Source organism: Sorex araneus, chromosome 3, assembly GCF_027595985.1.
Source record: "Sorex araneus isolate mSorAra2 chromosome 3, mSorAra2.pri, whole genome shotgun sequence".
Lineage (NCBI taxonomy): Eukaryota > Metazoa > Chordata > Mammalia > Eulipotyphla > Soricidae > Sorex > Sorex araneus.
In genome coordinates this window covers 142,988,915-143,012,295 of record NC_073304.1, presented here as the reverse complement: position 1 = coordinate 143,012,295, position 23,381 = coordinate 142,988,915, and the positions used below count along the sequence as shown (strand labels likewise).

Below are 23,381 nucleotides of genomic sequence, written 5' to 3'. Positions count from 1 at the left end.
TTTCTTCCGTGTTCCTTATCTCAGCGCCTTTGACTGCACGAACGTTCACACAACAATGCCTCACAGAAAATAAAAATTAAGGTTGTTTAATGGGTTATACATAATGAAATCCAACAAAAGTGTGTTTGGAAAGGATACCCACAAGGTTCTTCGCAAAGAGGCACTGGTCCATGAGAGACAGCTGAAAACTGTCTCTGTAGGAATTCATCTCAGAAGAAGCAAAAGGAGAGAAAAGTGACTCAAAGACACGAAGAAAGAAGAGGGGAGGCTAGGTGAAGGGAGAGATGGTGGGAGAAGTCAGAAAGAGACGGAGAGGGAATGAAGGCCAGGGCAACAAGGATTGGGGGGGGGGGACTTCATACAGTAAGTGACCATCACATTTGATAGGGAAGAAAAGTGACAGGGCAAGGCAAGCACCTTCCTGTTGTCCCATATCTCTGGTTTCTCTAGCGTTTAATCTCATTGTTTATCTAGATAATTTGGTTCCCTTTTACAAAGGTCTGCATGCTTTGTTTTTTTCTTATTACAGGCACCCTCCTGTGCCATTCCCCAGAAGGTAGGACTGTATTTTATTTATCTCTTTATAGCCAATGGACCTAGGCTGGTGTCTTTATATAAAAAAAGATCTATAGATATTTACTGAATTGACATTCAGGTTTTCTTCCCTCCCTCCGTTCCTCCCCTCCCATTCTTCCCTTCCTCCTCCCTCCCTCCCTTTCTTCTTTCCTATTGGTATTTAGAGCTCCTATCATTGAGCTCAGGAACCACCTGGGAAAATATGGTGCTAGGGAATGAACCCAGGCTGGCTGTGTGCAAGACAAATGCCTTACCCATTGTACTATCTCTCCAGCCCCCTCAATTTTAGAGCAGTTCTTGGCAGTGCTCAAAGAACATACCTGGTGATTACTAAGGGATCATGCAGTGCCCAGTATCTAATCAGGTTCCCCAACATACCAAGCGTATGTTCAACATCTCCTATACAGTAGTTTTAAAATATAGAGTAGAAGTGATGGAGAGTGTACAATGATTAAGGAACTTGCGGTGTATGAATGAGTCTGTGGTTTATAATACTATTAATAATGTTCTCTCATGCACAGAATTCCAACACCAGACTATCACCAGGGTATCCCCTCCCCCTCCCAGAAGTTACCATTTTTATACAAAACATTAAGCAAAAGGCCTCAGAGAAGAAAATGAGACAAACCAAAAGTCTCAGCTATCACTATCTCAAGTAGCTCAATTGTTAAGAACCTATTTCCCAAATGAATAACTTGAACACTTCTGAAGCTTAACTTAAAAAGGAAATTGACTAACCTTTGTCACCTGATCCATGTCTTCTGGGAAAACTCCAGATGACTCAGCTTTGTCTCCTTTTATAGAAACATCATGTACTTTCAAGGTGGCAACATGCTGGCCCAATCCTGCTGCCAGTAAGCCTGAGGCTGCGGCTTGTTTATATCTATAAAAATAAATATATTAGACGGTTGTAGCACTGGCTTATTTATGTGAGCCCCACAATTTTAAAGATTCCAAATGACAGAGTATCCAGAAAACTTTGGAGTGTCATATATTCTGCATTGAAAGATTAAGTTCGGGTTTGTTTTTTAAACTTTTATTTTTGTTATAACTTCACTGTTAGATGAGCATTCTCAATTTTACATGTATAACTGGAATCACTTGAGATCTAAAAAAAAATCTGATGCTTGGCATACCCTACAGAGTCTAGAAAAATTTGGTCTATGATGTGGCCCAGCCACTGTGAAATTGTGCGCGTGTGTGTGTGTGTGTGTGTGTGTGTGTGTTTGTGTGTGTGCATGCGCGCATACAAGGAGAGGATGCTGTCAAATTCAGGGCCTAACCACATGTGAGGCATGTGCTCTAGTGCTGAGCTACTTTCCCAGCCCACCATGGTGAATATTTAAGTCTCATAGAATGATTATTTTTTTAAACTTATTGTTTAAAAAATAAGTTTATGTCAAAATAAATGTGACAGTGTTAAAATGTATAGCATTGATGTACAAAGTTTCTTTGCATTACCACACCTTACGTCACCTCTCATGTGATCTCATACCCCTACCCCAAGCCCCTCACTGTGTATTGACCAGCTTTTTCTGGCTCAGGGCTTACTCCTGGCTCTGCACCCAGGAATTATTCCTGGAGGTGCTTAGGGGATCAGATGATATGCCAGGGATCAAAACTGGTTCCGCTATGTCAGATGTGTGCAAGGCAACTGCCCTACCCACTGCACTATTTCTCTGACCCTTATTAGTCAGTTTTGATTTAAGACCAAGAGTTTGTTCATTCTCTTGTTCTGGCTCAAAGAGTGATTTTGATGTGAGACCATGGTGTTGATGCCTGCACAGAGGTCAGGCTCTTAACGGTGGTTAAGAAAAATAGACCTTATTTCCATCTTAGTGGTATTTCCATCTTAATGACATTTTATCCTTATATTATTGCTATGGTATATTCATACTTTTTATAAATTAAGATATTATTAAGAGGTTAAATATTAAGCCTTTGGAGTCAGAGTGATAGAACAGCTGGTAGGGTACTTGCATGTCTTGCATGTGGCTGACCTGGTATGCTCTCCCAGGACCCCACATGGTCCCCTGAGCACCCCAAATATGGTCTCTGAGTACAGAGACAAGAGTAAGCACTGAGCAATGAAATGTATGTCCAGCCCTATGCCACCTCCCCCGCCTTCCCCAAATTAAGCCTAGGACTGGAGCGATAGCACAGCGGGTAGGGCGTTTGCTTTGCATGCAGCTGACCGGGTTTGATTCCTCAGTCCCTCTCAGACAGCAGGCAAGCTACCAAGTATCCACCCACACGGCAGAGCCTGACAAGCTACCCGTGGTGTATTTGATATGCCAAAAACAGTAAGAACAAGTCTCACAATAGAGACGTTACTGGTGCCGCTAGAGCAAAATCGATAAACAACAGGAGGATAGTGACACAGATGGTATTTACAGTAAAAGGGCCTCAAAGAGAAATTCACTTTTCAAGGTAGGGAGCAGGAAACATACAAGATGAGCCTGAGACACCTTGTCCTATCAGAACGTTAGAAAATTATGAAAGACTATAAAAAAAGAAAGGAAAGGTCTCAGGGCTTATTTTGAAAGAGCTCCTACTAGCCAAAAATGTATAATCTGAACAACAAAAAGTAAATAAATAATGTGTACAAGGGACTGAAGTAAAGCAAACAAAGATGGACTGGGTTGAGGCCCCAGAAAAAACTCCTGTTTCCTATCGGTTTGGCCTCCCGTTGTTGCTCCAGGGAGCAGGAAACTCATAGGGTTATCCAAGCAGCAGCAAGACAGGCCCCGGGGCACTGAGCTGGGAGCAGCATCTGAGGACCTTCACATGTGTCCAGAAACAAAACAGAAAAAGAAAATTACGAGTTGATTAAGACAATTAGGTACATTCAAGGGCTGGTGCAGTAGTACAACAGGTAGAATGCTGACCTTGCATGCTGCCCACCTGGGTTGGATCCCTGGCACCACATAGGGTACCTGAATCTCCACCAGGAGTGACCCTTGAGCACAGAGCCAGGAGCAACAATGAACATCACTGGGAGTGGCTCAAAACCAAAGTCAAAACCAAAACCAGAATAAATTAGAAAACTAATCTTAATAAATCTTGGAATTAACAAAAGACAAAAGACAGGCATCCTGTACATGCTAAGATTGGAGGCATTTTAAGGCCATTATGCTAAATAAAATAAGCCAATCACAAACACAACTACTCTGATTCTGCTTACATAAGCTCCTAGAGTAGTCACTCTCACAGAAAAGGAAGGAGAATATACCAGCCAGGGACTGGAGAGGGAGAAATGGAGAGCTGATTAATGGCTACTGACTTTCAGTTTTACAAGATGCAAAACAGTGTGAATAACTTAACACTATTGAAATCTGCATCTAAAAATGGATAAGTATAAATTTTATATGTGCTTTTTTATGTGGGGAGGACTATTTGGGTGTCACCCCTCAAGGACTACTCCCCACCTTGTGCTCAGTCAGGGGATTATTTCTGGTGGTGCTCGGGGGACAGGAGTTCTGCTTCATCAAGCAAGCACCTTAGCCTGTATGCTATCTCTTTGCCCCTATTTAAAAATCACAATTAAAGATATGAACAAACAAAGAAATCTTTGGAGACTACAAGGAAAACTTGTTATTATAAAACTTAATAAAAAACAAGGGATGAAAGCAAGTATTTATCCTGCCTTTGAGGACATGCACAAAAAAAACGCATTTTAGTTCTGGAGAATAGTCTGCCTCAGGCAGCACTGGTTTGTTTTAATACCTAAAAACCAAAATTTAGAAGTAATACAGGCTTACTGATGGGAAAAGTTCTTCTAACTAATAAATGAAGAAATACATAAATTAGAAAAGACACCTGGTCTTAAGACCAAGGAAATATTTGGTCATAATTCTGTGTAAATTTTCTATTAGCAACATCAGTCTCAGCACTGTGAAAGACGGGACTAACAGACACAACTCGACAGAACCCATTAATTGACTTGTGTGAGAAAATGTGCTACTGAAAAAGAGGCACTATATGAAGAAATGGCACCAAAACTACAAAATCCAATTTTCCTGCAGGTTTAATTCAGGATAAAATCTCTATCACCATAAAAATAAACATATAATATACTTTAATAGCATACCTTTAATTCATATATCAAATTTTGAAAATTGTCTAAAATAATGACATTGTCCTCTACCTAATGATAATGCCTCTTTCTTTTTTTTTTTTTTGGATCACACTCGGTGATGCACAGGGGTTACTCCTCCCCTAGCTCTGCACTCAGGAATTACTCCTGGTGGTACTCAGGGGACCATATGGGATGCTGGGAATCGAACCTGGGTTGGTTGCATGCAAGGCAAACACCCTACCTGCTGTGCTATTGCTCCAGCCCCAGGGCTACAACTTTTTTTTTTTCTTTTTGGGTCACACCCAGCGATCCTCAGGGGTTACTCCTGGTTCTACACTCAGGAATTACCCCTGGCGGTGTTCAGGGGACCATATGGGATGCTGGGAATCGAACTTGGGTCGGCCATGTGCAAAGCAAATGCCCTACCCGCTGTGCTATCGCTCCAGCCCCAGGGCTACAACTTTTAAGAATTTTATAATTCCAAGTTACTAACTCATTGTGTGCCAGAAGATGGTGGACTTGGTGCCTGTAAATTCTAAATGTTCTAAATGCTTTCCTATGCTCATGTTACTCTCAAATCTCAGCATCTAGGCACTGGTATTCTTAGAATAGGAGGCTGTTTATCAGTCTATTTCTGACTTCTTTATCTGGCTTTAAAAAATTACTATAGTAAAAAGACCGTCTTGAAGTCTACAGATATTAATTTTAAAATTTGTGTTGGTCACAGAGAAGTATCGTTTCTTACGAAAGCCTGATTTATACGTAACTGTAGATCAACAGTCATATAAAATGCACCCTTTCATAATGGAAACCAATGCTCTGTTATGCATGCTGAGAAACGATAATGAACATTAGTCTAGTAGATGTAGATATCCTATCTTTTCAACCACAATCACAGTATGGCAGCTAAGGTTAAGAGAATCATACTATAAATCATTTAGTGTAAGAAATCAGTTTTCATAGAGAATTATTAATGCATATAAGCTTTCCATGCATATAAGCTAACCACATACTACCACTGTGGTTTATGCTAAATAGTTTATCAACAGATATAAAAGGAAGCAAAGAAGAAATGGAAGCCTGGTTAAAAAGCCTTACAATGGGGCTGGAGTGATAGCACAGTGGGTAGGGCATTTGCCTTGCACACGGCTGACCCAGGTTCAATTCCCAGCATCCCATATGGTCTCCTGAGCACGGCCAGGGGTAATTCCTGAGTGCAAAGCCAGGAGTGAACCCTGAGCATCGCTGGGTGTGATCCAAAAAGGAAAAAAAAAGCCTTATAACACATAATCACCAAACAATTTTTATTTCTTACAAATCAGAAATACTCTTTCCAGACCAGCTTCTTCTACTGCCTTTTAAAGGAGTATTTTAGGGGCTGGAGCGATAGCACAGCGGGCAGGGCGTTTGCCTTGCATGCGGCCGACCCGGGTTCGATTCCCAGCATCCCATATGGTCCCCTGAACACTGTCAGAAGTGATTCCTGAGTGCAGAGCCAGGAGTAACCCCTGTGCATCGCCGGGTGTGACCCAAAAAGAAAAAAAAAAAAAGGAGTATTTTAAGACTGGTTTTTATTTCACATGATAAAAAGCAGGAAATAAAAGAGATTTTCTTGCACTGCCTTTTTTATTTTTCAACTTTATTTTCATAAAGTTGTTCACAATAATAGATTACATTCAATATTTCAACACCAATCCCACCACCATTATACCTTCCCTCCACCATTATTTCTAATGTTCTCACCACCTCTCAAGCCAACCCCACAAGCAGATGCTAAATAATTTATTTTGTATTGCTTGTTATGAATAGTATAGGATGTCACGGCTGCTTGCTCCTGGATATCTAAAACTTTAAATAACTGGGGCCTGGAGATATCTCTGTGGCATCTTGCACTGTCTTTTACTGAGTTACGCTGAGAGGCACTGACCAGAAAGGTTATTTCTATATTTTCCATAGCTTAGGGAAAGCAGATGTAGGTGGTAATGTATACACATCCACTGGCCTATTCTTAGCTCTGTGCTCAGGAGTAGCTCCCAGAGGATGGAGGGCTGAGGGCGCGGGATAGGGGAACCATGTGATGCTGGGGATAGAACCTGGATCTCCTGTATGCAGAGCATGCACTGAGCCCTTGCACTCTCTCCAGTCCTAGAGAGCACTATCGTGACTTATTCTTAGGTCTTGATGGAATCTAGTACACACTAGGTTTATGCTGAATTCTAGTTTTAGGATTCTAAATTCTAATTCCAATGAAAATTATTGACATGAAATGGTATATGTGACACATTAAGAGTTAAGAAAAGGATGCTGGGTAGAGATAATCAGATTCAAAACCTCTCTTTCTCATTCAGTCAAATAATGATCTTGCAGGTGGACTGTAAAACAGATTTATCTAGCAACCAAACTGAAGTAACTATTTGTTCTCTGCTAGCAAAGGTGGGGTTGCATTCAATTATTTAATTTTTTTGGGTGCCAGACTTGGCAGTGCTCATGGGCTACTTCTGGCTCTGTGCTCACAAATCAACACTAGCAATACTCAGGAACCATGCAGTAACAGGGATCAAACAAAAGTTGGCCACATGCAAGGTAAGTGCCTTAACACTTTTTGTATCTCTCAATCCCTGGATGTATTTTTATGACTTAACACAGTTCTCCAAATAAAACTCAGGGTTCAGACACTGGGAACATGTATGTAACATGGACTAGACCTTTATAAGGTGCCAGCACTGGAGAAAGTAACAGTAACAACACACATCACACATTTGTAATTCCATGAACTCAGAAGCTCAGATGCCACAAAGCTGTTGAATCTATCAGAGGAAACTCAGACCACCATAAAGATAGACATGGAATAGATTTTTGGGTGACCTAGGGAAAATCCTGGTGTATATGTGCCAAAATTATTGCAAACAGTTGTCTCTCTCTTGTCCTACTCTCATAACCCTTTAAGGCAATCCTTCAGAATTGAGGCTCTCAAACTTGAAGGAGCACAGTGCCTAGATTGGGTGGGTGTCACCCCTAAATTCCTGAGTCATGCTGAGCAGGACCTGCGTAAATGTTTCTAACAAGCTCTCAGGCCCTGTGGATACTACCAGTCCAGGAACTATACTTGCCTAAATATTCTAGATTAAAGGCCTGTATCACTTAGCAGGACCTTGAAAAATAAGGAACCTATATGAGATTGGATCTGCCAAAGAGATTACTCTAGGTGGTGGCTATACTGAATTATATCCTGTGTGGTCCTCCAAAGTATGCTATTTTATCAAAGGCTACCCATGCTCCCACCAAGAAAGGTCTTAGAACACTGCTATGAGCAAGGACAAAGTGAATACACCTTATCAATAACTAGAAACAAATATGTTTACAAAGAGTCAGATGGTGAAGTCTATTGAAAAGTTAAACTGAAGACTAGTTTCTGTTGCAGCGCTGGTTGTGTGTTCTGGTGTATTTTGCAACTCTGGGAACTTGTCCTTTGGAAGCATAAGGGGACAAGAACAGTGGCAACGTCAAAACAGTAATACCTGACCTGCTTTTCATTACTTCCAATCCCAGGTACAAATCTTGGGGTTGGAAGCAATGAAACGTTTTCTTCACAATGTTTTTTTTCCAGCTTGTCACTGTGAATGATACACCCATAAAATAATATAGCCATGCAAAAGATGTTTATTGAACCAGTTTCTAGAATCTATGGTGGTTCTTCAAGGTTTATTAAAATTTGAAATATAATATAGAATGAAAATGCAGCAAGTAGATTGTCTCTGGACAAAGATGTGAGATGTACACTTTGGAAAAGTTGTGTATATATGTGGCAGTTTTAAATCCATCAGAAGAAGTAACTTTTAACCCTTTGAAAATTTTAAGGATGTTCAAATCCATAGCAGTACAATCTCATTCCACATTCTACCTGACTGATAGGAATGCCAGATAATCTTAACAGCAGAAAAGGCTAATTTCATATTGTCAATCATAACAAAGTTAGATCTCTACAACTCATATGAAATTTACTTAAATTGTCACTGCTCAGAAATTGAAAACTGCTGGCTGAAGTATAGGTTACGTCCTCTATTTCTGAATGTAGAAAAATGATTACTATTTCTCCACCTGGATTGCACTACAATAAAATTTTCTTTATTCTTAGTAAGAACAAGATGTGGAAACAAAGATTTAAAGGGTAGGCTACAGAGGGTTTGGGTAAAGGCTAACATTTTAGCCACTGTTTCAGGTTAAGTATCACACTGTATAGTAGCGTTCAAAGAGACTGGTTGTTGGGGACTGCTCAGGACCCTGAACAAAAGAGGACCCCGAAACCTTTACCCTGGACAAACCGGAAAATTCCATTACCAGCTTTGCATGACCTGAGGTAAAGGTGCCCTTGTGACAAAGGAAATAGCAAAACCCAAGAGGTAAAAGTAGCCCAGGGCAGTTAACTAAGAGACGCCATAAAGCCCTAAAGTAGAATACCTTCTTCTACACTAAAAACCTTCTGCATTCCTCCTGCCAGATGCTCCTGCCAGATAAACCCTTGCCTTCCCCTCCCCACTATTTCTCAATCTACTCTTGAAGAATGTTGTAAGCCCACCTAATACACCCCAAACCTTTCCTTATTTGGTCTGAGAAGACACTTCCCTGATGATTGACAACTTATGTACCAACCCCCTGCTAAGAAAAGTATAAAACCAGCGTGGCAGTTAATAAAGTTGCCCTTGATCGGTATGTGTCGTCTTGGGCCCCCTGTTTACTACCCTCACCAGTCTTATTTCAGATCGGGACCCTCACAGAATCCACCTAATTAGGAGCGCTTTCCACTGTTGTCTCTCCGCAGGCCGGAGAGATCTCCGGGGGAACGCGCAACTGGTTGGTAACTACATTTAAGTTAAGCTGGAGAGATAGCTTAAAGGCTGAAGTGGTCCCAAGTTCAATTAATTCCTCCACACTGCAAGGTCCCTAACCACTGCCCTTGTGATACCCAGCATCATTGGGCCTGAGCATTAAACTAAGTATGTCACATAAGAAGCTGGATTCTAAAAAGCTATGGGAAAAGATACCAAGGACAAAAAAGTATTTCTAAAGGCTTTCATCTTTTACTAGGATTATTCGACGCATACAGCAAAAAGAAAAAAAGCGACCTATTAAGGAATATACTAATTATTGATGTATTAATGATCTTAATTAGTCCTATGGTATAGTTACTGTTGGATATCAACCCTAAATGTTTTAGGCTTCACTGGTGAATTGCCCCTTTCCTCCTCTCAGAGAAGCTTCCCCTGCCCTTGCTAACATCCCTAATTTGGTTAAAGTCTATCTTCAACCTTTCCTTTGTGTTGGATATCAACCCTAAGTGCTTTAGGCTTCATCAGTTAATTGCCCCCTTCCTTCCTCCCTGAGAAGTTTAACATGCTCTTGCTAGCATCCCTAACTTAGTCAAAGTTTATCTTTAACCTTTCCCTTTTACCTCTCATTGTCACAGTTCCCCAAGTCAGTCTTGATTACTTGTAAGCCAAAACTTTCTGATAATTCTGAACTTGTATTTGTACTGCTTTGTATTTGAAGTGTTGTATGTTTGTAATTGCTTTTCTACTTCCCCTATAGCCTTTTAATATTTTACTATAGAGCAATGTTCTTTGGTTAAACACGGAAAGACCATTAACGCTATGCTCCTAATATTTGGGAGTTGACTGACACTGAAATATATCTACTATTGGGCATAATTACTTGGTCATAACTACTTGACTCAGGCTTCCGTTTCTGTAGTTCCTAACACCTCAAGAGGGAGGTCCCACTGTGGGACTGGAATAAACCTGGGGCAAGTGGCAAAACTACCCAGCATCGAAAATAGACATTCCAGAAAGCATAAATGCATGGTCTTGATGCAAACTGTTACAACCTAAGAGGGACCTACAGGACCCCCATAGGGAAGGACAAGCTGAACCAGCCTCAGGACTTAGTCTGGGATTTACGGTAAAAGCCTTGCTTGCTCTCAGAGCCCAGAGAACTAAGTGTTAAAGCCTTGCTCTCAGTCCAGAGAACTAAGTGTTGGGATCTTTGTCTCTTACTGTATCTATCCAAACAACTGCAAGTATTGATAACTTATATAATTAGAGGGAACCATAAAAGCAATGAAGTTGTCCCTGGGAGAGTATCTTCTTGAGTTGGTCTCCCTAAGAGAATTTCCTCTACCAAATGTTTATCTATGTAAATGACCATTCACACCTGTCCTTACCTCAACCCCCCTTCAGATGTTCTATAAGTATGCTAGCAACTCTGCATTAAACGGGCCAATTTCACCATCAGACTGTGGTCCCCAGCTTCCCCATTTTCCCAATGCGAGTAACAATTTCAGTCACAGGTCTACTCCTACTTTTTTTTTTTTTTACTTTTATTGATTTATTTTCTGATAATTCTATTTCTCATTCCTTTAAGTTTTACTGAAGTAAGTACAATAAAATAAATTTATTATATGCCTGCCAAGGGTGCAGACTGGGGTGTGGGAGGGAACCTGGGGACATAGATGGAAGGAAAGGAACATTTGTCACAAGAGTGGTGATGGAACATTAGGTCTACTCCTACTTTTAAGCAGGCTTTCTTAACAGAAAATAAAGGGGTCCTTGGACTTAAACCCTGTCAAGTACTGTGCTCTTATCTAAACTCTAAGCCTGGGGTCTTATTCCCCGTGGGATTATAGGGCTAGGCCCTGTATGGATCCTTCACTCCCAAATTCTTTTTTTTTGGAGGGGGGGTCACACCCGGCAATGCGCAGGGGTTACCCCTGGCTCATGTACTCAGGAATTCCTCCTGGCGGTGCTCGGGATGTTGGGAATCGAACCCGAACCCGAGTCAGCAAGGCAAAAGCCCTACCCGATGTGCTATCATTCCAGCCAGCCTACTCCCAAATTCTTGCACCTAGCCCACAACCATTTTTTCCCCCTTTAGGCAAATTCTAAGTCCTAGTTCATAAGTAAGGCTTTATCTTGCTACCATTTAAATAACTGGATAAGGTTTGCGCTTAAGAGGAAGAGGGGCTAGGGCAACAGCTCAAAGGGTGAGAGTACAGACTTTGCATGTGGGAAACTCAGGTTGATCCCCATCACCAATAACGCCCTGAGCACTGCTGGTGACAAAGCAGTGCTCCTGGAAGTAAGCCCCTGAGCACTACTGGGTATGGCCACACTTCAGATGGTTCAGATGGGACAGGAGATCAGCACAAGTCATCATGCATCTGGGAACTATGAGGTAGGACAGAAACTAACTCTTGACCAAGGAGGAACTTGAGAAAGACACAACACAAGACATGGAAATGACAGGACAAGTAAAGTGCAACACAAGCAAAGGTGACAAGAATGTCAAAGGAAGAAGGATGTGGAGACCAGCATAGAGACGAGTTTGGTCAGTGCTGGTAGAAATCATAGGTTAGTGAGGGGAAATAAAAGTTTGTCTCTGTAATGCTGAGTAAACTGGTGACACACCTTGCAGATTTCTGGGTTGCTTAAATACCTTGCTGATTTCCAGAGAGCAGGTTCTCAAGGTTGGCCGGGAGCTGTAAGTGGGTGGAGCCCCTGAGAGGAGACATCTGGGACCCACGAGCAGCCACATCAGTGGCCTTGCTTTTTTCACATGGCAGTGAAAGAAGCAGTGGCAGGGGTGGCAGACAGAGAGAGGGTCATTAGAGGCTCAGCCCAGGTAGGGAGGAACTTCAATGGCTACAGGCTGGTGCATGGCCTCAGAAAAGCTGGACGCCTGCCTCTAGAAAGGGGCCTGTCACCCTTGGCGCCCACTGTGGAAAGCGGGCTTCATATTCTGGATCTTCCTAGTTTTCAAGAGAAGCTGAAACTCCTAAAACTCATAAAACTTATAATGCGAGTTCCATTTTTAAATATCATCTCAGTTGAAAAAACACAGCCAGAGAGACAGCACAGAGGGTCAGAGCCTTGTCCTGCATGCAGCTGATCCCAGTTTGATCCCCAGCACTGTCTATGGTCCCCTGAGCCCTGCAGGAGTGATCTTTGAGCACAGAGCAAGCCCTGAACACTGCAAGGAATGGCACTAAACAGTCCCCTAGTCTTCCAAAAAGAGCACTGTAGCACTGTCGTCCCATTGTTCATCGATTTGCTCGAGTAGGCACCAATAATGTCTCCACTGTGAGGTTTGTTGTTACTGTTTTTGGCATATCAAATACACAATGGTAGCTTGCCAGGCTCTGATCTGGATATAAAAGACTGGGTATTTATATAAGTAGAATACTATTCAGCAATAAGAAAAGACAAAATCATGCTGAGTTAAGTCAGTCAGTTGTGCATAGGTCTGCACAACTGACTCCTGCCTCTGCACTCAGAGATCACTCCTGCAGGGTCTGAGGACCGTATTGGGTGCTGGGTTTCAAACTCAGGTTGGCCACATATAGGCAAGTGCCTTACCCATTGTACTATATCTCCAGCTCCCCTGGTGCCTAAGTTTTTCATGTATTTTTTAAAAATTATGATTTTATGGCTGGAGCTATAGTACAATGGTAGGACACTTACCTTATACAGAGCTGATTCGGGTTTGGTCCCCACATAGAGCACCACATAGGGTTCCCTAAGCCTACCAGCAGTGATTCCTTGAATGCAGAGCCAGGAGTAAGCCCTGAGCACAGCCGGGTGTGACCCAAATGCCCCTCTTGCCCCAAATGAACAAGTAAAAATAAATAAAATTATCATTTTATCTAGTGCTATTTCTGTCCTAGTTCTTGTAAGGTTGCTCGGGACCAAATGGTGGCCGGCTGATGAAACGGTGACATTCCTAGAATCAAAGATCACCCCGCCTCCAGCACGGAGGATAGGACTTATGGCACCAGGCTGCATTCCACTGTATCCTCACATCTATTCCCTACTGGTGACAGAAGGTCACACCAAGCACTCAAGTCCCACCAGCCTCTGTTCCCTTTTCCCACCCAAGACAATTTAAAAGCCCACTTAGTCATTCCCAGGGCACGGGTCTACCCTAGACTCTCCAGGGGCAGCTGGTGTGGGGTCCATCCAAGAGTGCACCCCAATAAACTTCTATTTCTTCACTTTTAACTTGTCTATCCCTCTGTCTACACAGGACAGGGTCCTCAAACCTATCAGTTCTTACACCACATACTTCTTGAGGAAATGTGTTAATTACAGTGAACATTTAGAAATTCTCATAATAGTTTAGCTTTATTCATCTATCTGTGTATCGGTATCACTACCTCCACAATAAAAAAAAAATCGCGTATGTTGGGATATATGAAAACACAGTAAGTAAACAACAAATAAGTGGTCAAAGTTACTGGAAGTAGAGACTTTTTTTTTTCCGCTTTTTGGGTCACACCCAGTGATGCACAGGGGTTACTCCCAGCTCATGCACTCAGGAATTACTCCTGGCAGTGCTTGGGGGACCATATGCTGGAAATCGAACCTGGGTCAACTGCGTGCAAGGCAAACGCCCTATCCGCTGTGCTATCACTCCAGCCACTGGAAGTAGAGATTTTTATCTGGAACTGAGCTCACATGGTGAAAGGAGGGTACCCGGGAGGGACACTGGTAGAGGGAAGCAGGTTCCCTGATGATGGCTCAGTGGTGTTGAAATGATGGATGCAAGAAAAGAGTCATTAACAGTATTGTCAAATCCGGGTGCCTCAATAAAAAACAAAAAACATAAAATCCTCCTAAGACTCAGGAGGGCTCTTAGGTTTGGATAGAAGCAACAGAACACAACAATGAAAGTTCTCAATCACTACAAAATACAACTAATGAGCCAAAGCAGAAGGATGCCAGTCAAAACTAACTCAATTTGTGTCACTTACTGCTCATCCATGGGGCAAGTTAGCACCTTAACAGATAAGAGAAAACTGCCAGTGACCTCCCACCCACAGGTACACAAATACTAGAAAGCAGCCGGAGATCAGTTGAGAAGCTATCTCCATAAAGATGCAAATTAAGATTTAAACAGTGTAACAATTGCCTAGCCTAATCCTTTTACAAAGGTGTAAATGGCCATTGAGAACAGAATTCCAGGCTGCAGGCTTTTGTGAAGCAATACTAAGGACAAATTTCACCCTAGAGCATTGCCAAAGCACCAACTCCCTGGACTATAGATAGAATAGTTTTCTACAGCCCGTGCAATTGGTTTGCTTTGGTACCACATTTCCTGACCATAAATCCAAACATGTGAATAGAATTCACATCAAGAATTAGTGCCCTGGGAAAAGTGGCAGCAGCGGCGAGCTCAAGCCTGACACTCTCGGCTGTCCGTGTGGCCGGAGTGCAGTTGGTATATGGGTTTTGTCTGCCACACAAAACAGCTGTAGAAAGGACAAACACATACATAGCTAAACAGCATTTTTCTTTACCAGGCAGTCTTACAAAACCTATGTTTTGGTGGCGCCCTCGGGGGCCCATTGTGTAGCTCCCTGGGTGGTCCCTTCCAGGGGGCCACTTGAAGGGCGCACAATGCCAAAAAGGAGGGAAGGAGGGGACAGGGGCACAAAAAGAGGGGCAGTCTGCAGCAGGTTTCAGACCAGGGGTCAGCAAACAAGGCGCCTTCTCTTCACCCAGGAAACAAGGGCCCCTTCTCTTTACCTGGAAACAGTGGGATTAAGCTGACAGCTTGAATTATGGGCGACATTTTGTAGAGGACTGCCAGCCCATCTGTGTTAAGGTCCTCTTTATTGCAGCAGGGATTGCACAAGCAGAACCCTTGGCTTTCCCCCCTCGTTGGCCTTCAGACAGACCTCAACATTCTGTTCTGTTCTCATTCTCAGTCAGAACGACTCCCTCTTCCATACTCCCCACCTTTTTACAAGTTCCTTAATGAGGTGTTGGAAGGCCTACGGAAATTTACAGTAGGTGTTTCTTTCCCTCCACTCTGAAATTGAAATCACCAGCCAGCCTTAGCCCATTTTAAGATTCCAGCAGTCTAGAATCCTTAGAGCTGCAGACTTGCTGTAGGACATGAATAAATATTCTCGGCCTATTTTTCTCTGAAAACTCCAGATTCCAAATTTAACACCTGGGTTAATTACAACTTTCTGTGCTGGGAGGATGGAGGGGGAAACACTTTACTCTTGTTTTCCTGAGCTGCTTGGAAACCAGCACCGAAGTGTCACTAGAGGGGCATGGTTCCTAGGATGCTGGCAGTGCATTAGCTCAGGTGAGACAGCACATCCAAGGGGACATCACTTGAGGTGAGTTAAATATCTGCCAAAGGAAATTACATAAAAGGTAGATGCCCTGTGACCTGACAACTTTACAGTTCTTCAAAAAATAGAATATAATCAGACCCTGTATTGTGGGGATTTCTTTTTTCTTCAACATACAAGGAAGTACTTTTTTATTCTTTAATAGACGTTGGGAAAATCAGTTTTAAAATTCTACTCTCAAGGGTTCTTTTGCATCTGTTACTGTCAAAGTAGAATCATCTTTTCTAATGTAGACCAGTGCGACCTTTTTTAAAGTATCAGGCTTTTGCTGTGCCATTACATGAATCTGTCTCCACATAACACACTCATGTGCATTGCTGGAGTGGACCCCTGCCCCCCACATGCACTCTCTCTTTTGAGAGAAGACTCTGATGGGTTAGCAAGGGTTATACTCTTCGAGGGGACCCAGGGAGGAGGCAACCTATAACAGAGTGCCATGCTGGGGGTTCCTGAATGTCAGCTGGTCTGTTCTCTGGTGGGAAGGCAATTCTCCTGTACCGACAGGAAGCTTAGTGTGATTTGCTAGGTTCCACCTCCACACCCCGGGAGAGGAAAGGGACTACACGCTTGGTTCTTCATGTGTGCATGCAGCTGTTTGAGCCCACAGAATTCAAAGACTGTGCTGGTTTGTTTCAAGGCCCCTGAAGACTAGTACTAAAACTGAACAAGAAATTGAACCAATTTTTTAATTCATGTGTTCATTCAGCTAGATAGTGACTTAAGGGAAGCCAAAAACAAAACAGAATGAGAAACAAGGAAGTGGACAATACTAAAACATTATAGGCAGTAAGTGAAGAAGGGCAGGCAGGATATAAACAAGAAAACTGGCCTTCCTGGGCAGACCCTAGAGAAAGGGGAAAGTGCTCCTTACTGATGGCAGAAGATCAGACAAGCACATCCCCAGACAAGCACATGACTCCTGTGTTTTGCTCTGGGAAGGGGACAAGTGCAGGGCAAACAGCCTTCTTGAAAGTACAGCACAAGTGAGGAAGGCAGAGAGGATAGAAAGACAATGATGTGCCCAGAAGCCCCCCCCCCCATTACTCACTGGAATCCACTCTGCCAGGGAAAAGAGGGGCATATGAGCTCCCCCGCCCCCCAACCTGCTTCACATCTCCGGTGTGCATCCCTCAGTGCATCCACTCTGCCTAGAGGACAGGTGAGAAGGTATGAGTAGAGTGTAGGGCTCAGTGGAGGAAGATGGGGCTCCTGAACCCCCCACCCAGCCCATCACAGGGCAGGAACAATCTGTAAGATGAGGCCTCATTCCTCATCACTTCCCTCAAAACTGGAAAGGAAAAAATGGTTTAATTTGGAAAGAAGGAACATTCTGCACCCTGACTTCTGTCACCTATAGACTAAACATGTCCTGATGGGTGGTACTTCGGGTCTTGGGCTCTCTCACGGGGAAAGAGGTACCTGTACTTGAGAAAGCTGTGGAAATGCAGGGAGCAGAGGAAGAGGCCTGGACAGGTCCCTGCTAGACAGGCGGCCCAGGCCTTGGCTCTGGGGATGGATGGGGTGAGGTGGAGTCAGTGATGGGGTGTGGGTATGGGTGGGGAGGGGTCTTGGCCATGGGGTGAGGGGCCGCTCCATGAGCACAGCTGCCTATTTGACCTTCTGGTATACCTAGTGATTCTACAGACAAATGTCCAAGGGAATGATTGTCTGTGCACAGACCTGAAAGGTGGCTGCACACCAGGGCACTGGTCCCGGGTATGTTGCAGTGACAAAGAACAGCACTGAGCACAGCCCCAATTTCCAGACTTTTGTCTGGTTTTTGAGTTTGGGAGTGCTCTGACATTGCTTCAGGAAGTGCTCTGGGGACTATACGGGTTTCAGGGATAAAACTATAGTTGGCTACGTGCAAGGCAGGTCTCATCTGCTGTAATATCAGGCACTCAAAGGTCAATGACCCCCTCATACCTGGCACTCTTGGGGCTGCTGGGTTCTGTGCTGGAGCATTTCCTTATCTCATACCCAGGTAAGGTAGAATCCTAAAAGGAGGGATGCTGACTTCAACTGGGTGGCTTTCATGCTCCTTGGGCATTGAATGCTCCCTTTCAAATCCTACCTTAAAAAGGGTTTGCTTTTTTCAAGAAGCCAATATATCATCAACAGACCCAAAAGATTGTTCTTAAAAGGTGAAACAAGTTAAAGAGAGAATAGGAGAAACAGAAGTTAAAGAGACTAAGAGGAAAGATAAGTAATCAAGTAGTGACAAACGGGAAATAAACTGGGCAACAATGCGGGTAGAGGAGTTGGGAAGGTGAGACCAAAAGCAGTGAGGCATGACAGCCTAACAAGGACTACCAGACTCCAGACCTGCTCCCATGAGTCTCCGCTGGAGCCATGCACCGTGAGTGGTGCCTAATGGGAAGCACAGTGTGTGGGTCGGAGTCGGTGATGCTCTCCCCTTGCTTCAGTGACTGTGCAGGACATGGACACATGAGCAGGTAAAAGCAAGGAAAACTTTGGCTCAGCAGCCAAAATACAGGCCTCAGCAGCAGGGCCTGAGAGCTAAGCCACCAGAAGACATGGAGTCTCCCCACTCCCTTGAAAAAATGAGAGCGACAGAGGGAGTGATGGAAAGGGGAGAGAGAGACAGACAGGCAGAGAAAGACTTCATATCACCTGACTTCTTTCATGTGCCAGCAACATTTTCTTCCCCTGCTCCCTACATTTCCACAGCTGTCTCAGGTAAAGGTACTCTTTCCCCATGAGAGATCCCAAGACCCGTAGTGCCTCCCATCAGGAATGTATAGTTTATAGGTGACAGAAGTCGGGGTGCAGACAGTTAAAAGTCGGCTCCCTATAGCCTACAAAAGAAAGTCCTAGGCAGAGAGGTTGTGAGGAAGCACTTGTTTTGCACAGGGTCAACCCTGGTTCAATTCATGGTACTGTATGTGGTCACCTGGGTACCACACAAAGTCTCCTGAGTGCTTCTAGGAGTGATTTCTGTGCACAGAGCCAGGCGTAAGCCTGGATCACAGCTGGGGATGGCCCCAAGGACAAAAAAATAAATATACACAAAATACATGCATTCAATGTTCTAAAATGCATGTGTAAGTCTAGAGAATCTAATTTCAGACTATTTCCAAAAGATAGTTGTGAGAGACTTTTTAGATAAGTTCCTTCCCTCCCCCACCCCCTGCAACTTAGTATAAAAGTAAAGCCTATTTGGCTCAGAAAACATGAAGGTGAAATTTTAGTTTCAAACTAGCAGAGTGACACTTCTCCAGGGTAGGAGTTTCTCTCATCTGTGCAACCTGTTCGCTCTCCTACATCTGCAACAATTCTTCTCACCAAGGAAACAATGCTACAAGCTACCCTCTCAATGCCCAAGTCCCACCTTCCTTTACAGAGAAGCCCAATTTTGTTCAGGATCAATATTCAGCTCTACTCCCCAATTCCTGTGACAGCACAGCGGGGAAGGCGTTTGCCTTGCATGCTGCCAACCCAGGTTCGATTCCTCCATCCCTCTCAGAGAGGCCGGCAAGCTACCGAGAGTATCCTGCCTGCACAGCAGAGCCTGGCAAGCTTGCCATGGCATATTTGATATGCCAAAAACAGTAACAACAAGTCTCACAATAGAGACATTACTGGTATCTTACGTTCGAATAAATCGATGAACAATGGGATGACAGTGCTAAGTGCTACTCCCCAATTAAGATGGTGGAGATCCAGTTGCCTAAACTTATACATAGATCAGATAAGATTTAAAGAGAGAAGGAGAGAGAAAGGATTGGGGAGTAGAAGAGAGAAGCCTGAAATATTGGCTGTCTGGTCCTTCAGAGAAAAGGCTTCTCTTACCCAGCCAATACCTCTTGCCAGTGATCACCTCAGGAACGGGCCTATGACTGGAATGTGAATCAAGTGAGGAGAGGCTGACTGAAGACTTTCCCTGATCCTCACAAAAAGACCTGAGAAGAGTGAGCCTCTTCGTTTCTTGTGACCAGATGAGCTTACCTTCCAGGGGGTTCAGGCTTCTATAACAAAATATCCCAGACTAGGTGACTTAAATAACACATTTCTTCCTGACAGATGCAAAGTTTGGGAAAACCAATCCCAGGACGCCTTTTCCAAATTACAAACAACTACCTCCTCCATGCATCCTCATAGAGGAGACTGATGAAGGGCTCTCTGAGGTCTACTCTATCAGTGCACTAATCCCATTACGAGGGCTTCATTCTCATGATCTCTCACACACCCACTTCCATGCTGGTACTCAAGATGATCATGTATACTGTTCCATAGGAACTTTGCTGTAGTCACCTTGTTCCTGGTCTTAGGACATGAAATAGAACATGAAATGGAAAGGACTTGGTTCTCTCATGATAGTGAAAGGCAACCCCAGAGTCTTCGTCACCTAGGATTTCCAGTAATAAGAAATCAATGTTTATTGTTTTAAAAAGTTTGAAACAATCGCTTCATTTGCAGACAGCAGTATCCTGATACAGCAAGATAATTCATAGTTGAATGTTCAACAGGACCATAAAGCTAAATTTGAAAAAAAAAAAAAGAACTCTGATGAATGGCCTGGTTCAACTGTTTCATTGGAAAAAATGTAAGGAAGTAGAAAATGATGGTCTCCCCCTTATTACCCTACCTCAATTATATCTCTTCTTTCTTTTTTATGAGTAACAGCAGAATCCTTGTGTTGAGATACCTAGACCAATACAGACAGGACCAGATATGCAGAAATATTGCATTAAGACTGGGGAGACTGAGGAAAGGATGCTCAGAAATCTGAATGTGCCTCACTGCCCCGCCCTACTAAGGGACTGTGCCTCATGACTCACCCTTCCCATTGGAGTGATCAACAACTCCCTGGACGTGGATCATGTACGCTTGTTTCCAGGCCTCTGTATGCCCCCACCAGCCCCTACTACGTTCTGGAAAGGACACTCTCCTTCAGTCACACAAACCAAACATCATGACCGTTCTGGTTATCTATTAACCCACATGTAGAGATAGAAAAACAACTACCTTTGTTAGGTTCAGTGTTTCTGTGGGTCAGGAATTGAACAGGACACACAAGTGGTGACTTGCTTTGTTCCAATGTCTAGGGCCTCAGAACATCTAGGGGAAAAACCTAGAAAACGGGCCTTGAATTACCTGGAAATTTCCACATCTGGGTTGGGCAGTGGAAGTGGAAGAAATTTCCACTTCAGGCTCTGCTGGACCCAGTGGCTACAACACCCACTGTGGTCTGATGTCAGTTCCTTCCCCAGCAGAAGTACATATATGCCACATTCTCTGACTAGCCTCCCAGTCTTTGCCCTCCAACCCCAGTTCCTACCATCCCTCACTCCATCTCTTACGTGGTTTCCAAAGTGCTAGCAGTATAAGATACCTTAATACATCCACTGAGCTCTCCCTCAAAATGTTATGATTTATTTAAATATTAAGTGGCTGGGACTGAAGAGACAGTACAAAGGCTAAGGTGGCTGCCTTGCAAGCAGTCAATATGAGTGCTATCCCCTGTACAACACAGGGTCTCTGAAGACTCACCAGGAGTGATCCTTGAGCACTGACCCTTGGGTACCACCAGGTGTGGCCCCCAAACAACCAAATAAAAGAATTTAAATATTAAATGGTAAAAGGAATCCAAGGAAAACAGTGTCAATCTAAACTCTTTTTTTTTTTCTTTTTGGGTCACACCCAGCGATGCTTAGGGGTTACTCCTGGCTCTGCAATCAGGAATCACTCCTGGCGGTGCTTGGGGGACCATATGGGATACCGAGGATCGAATCTGAGTCAGCCGCATGCAAGGCAAACGCCCTACCCGCTGTGCTATCACTCCAGCCCCATCTTCTTTAATTCTCTGAATACCCTTATTTTAAAAATTAAAGTACGACAAGAACTCCCTCCAAATACATTTATAATATCTATCACAAAATCAAGCAACAGAACATGAAATGGCGCAAACAACTGACAGCAATCAAATTGCAATAGTAGAGGAGATAGCAGGGCAGCAAAAGAAAGGCTCTTCCTTAGAAAGCAGGAGCCTTCAAGTCATCCACTGGTGTTCCAAAGACTTTTAGGCCCTGGTGGGAATATCTGTCCATGTGGAAGCGTGTCTGTTGTCCATTTCAAGGGCTAGAACAGAGACTGCAGTAGACAAAGGAACCTTTTAGGTATTCCAACCCTTAGAATTCACCTATCTAGCCAGAGAAATAGAAAATGGCTGACCCAGAATTGATCCCACATAACCTCCCCCAAAGCACCATTAGGACCCATCCCTGAGCCAACCAGGGGTAAGCCCTGAGCACTGCCAGGTGTGGTTCAAAAACAAAAATTAAAATAAAGAAATAATTCGACAGTCTAGGTGTATTTTCAGCACAGAGTTCTGTACGCTCTGTGAGAAACTGCTAGGGGTGAACTCCAAATTGAACTGAACTGAGAAAATAAGAATCTCTGTACTTAAAGTGGATGAAGGGACAAGAGCTTCGAATCCTGACATGTAAGAGGCCATGCTGGAAAAACATTCTGGGAGAACAGCAGAAGAGGGCGCTCTGGAGCTATGAAACTCGGAAACCCAAACTGACCGGTTGGGGCCCCTCCAGTAGTACAGGAGAATGCCGAGTCAACAGAACACAGCACTATCTCTAAGGGCAGGAAAAGAAACACCTCGCTGTATAAGGTTGCTGTAGCAAATGAGAGAGTGGATCAAGTGGCCAGCACAGCATCCAGTACATAGAAAGCACCCAAAGATGATAAAACTATTAGCAATATATATCAGCATATCAGTCTGTATTATAATGCTCATTATATACATATACATACGTGTATTACATACATATGTATGTATGTACTTGCTTCCCACAACAGGACACAAAACTAAGAACATATTAAAATTTCCAGTAAGTCAAGGTTGGAATGTGGTAAAGAACATCTCCCAAGATGTCCACTCTTTGATTCAGTAGCATCATACCAGACTATCTTTTCAGTCAATATGCAAATTTCTTAATGAAAAGGGCTAATAAGTACAATGTTAATTTATCATTATTTTAATTTATGCTTGAAATTAAATTGAACAAATTATGAAGTCATAATTAATAGAAATAGAAGCCCTCCCAAAAGAAAAAAAAAGTATCTTTTTCTCTAAAAAAAGGAAAATAAATTGACTATTCCTATTTCTGCACATATAGTGTCACACTGTATCTTGACTTATAGGACCACCATATTTGAGTATCATTAACTATCAATTCCCAATAACTGGTAACCATTACATAGATTCTCACAGATTCTGAAACAGGACTGGGCCCTTTTCTTACCCCATACACAAAAATCAACTCTAAATGGATTAAGACTTAAACATAAGACTAAAGCTGTAAACCTCCAGGAAGATATATAAAGGAGAAGTTATCTCTGGTGGGAATGTAATCTGGTTCAACTCCTATGGATAACAGTATGGAGATTTCTCAGTTAAAATAAAATTGAGCTACCCTATGACCCAGCAATTACATTTTTGGGTTTGTACACCCAGGACAGGAAAACATTCATTCAAAAGTAGACACTGCTATT

The 23,381-nt window shown here is 43.2% G+C and overlaps 1 protein-coding gene and 1 pseudogene across 5 annotated transcripts in view; both read right to left on the bottom strand.

Annotated features, from left to right (window-relative positions):
• LOC129403439 (uncharacterized) overlaps window positions 1-23,381 on the bottom strand; it is a 575,036-nt pseudogene that overhangs the window by 319,434 nt on the left and 232,221 nt on the right.
• Window positions 1-23,381, bottom strand: part of KIZ (kizuna centrosomal protein) — a 173,496-nt gene that overhangs the window by 57,946 nt on the left and 92,169 nt on the right. For all 5 annotated transcript variants that reach the window (XM_055131939.1, XM_055131940.1, XM_055131941.1 and 2 more), the window contains one exon: window positions 1,315-1,459. In XM_055131939.1, coding sequence (XP_054987914.1) covers window positions 1,315-1,459 — 145 coding nt within the window. The remainder of the gene's footprint in view (window positions 1-1,314; window positions 1,460-23,381) is intronic.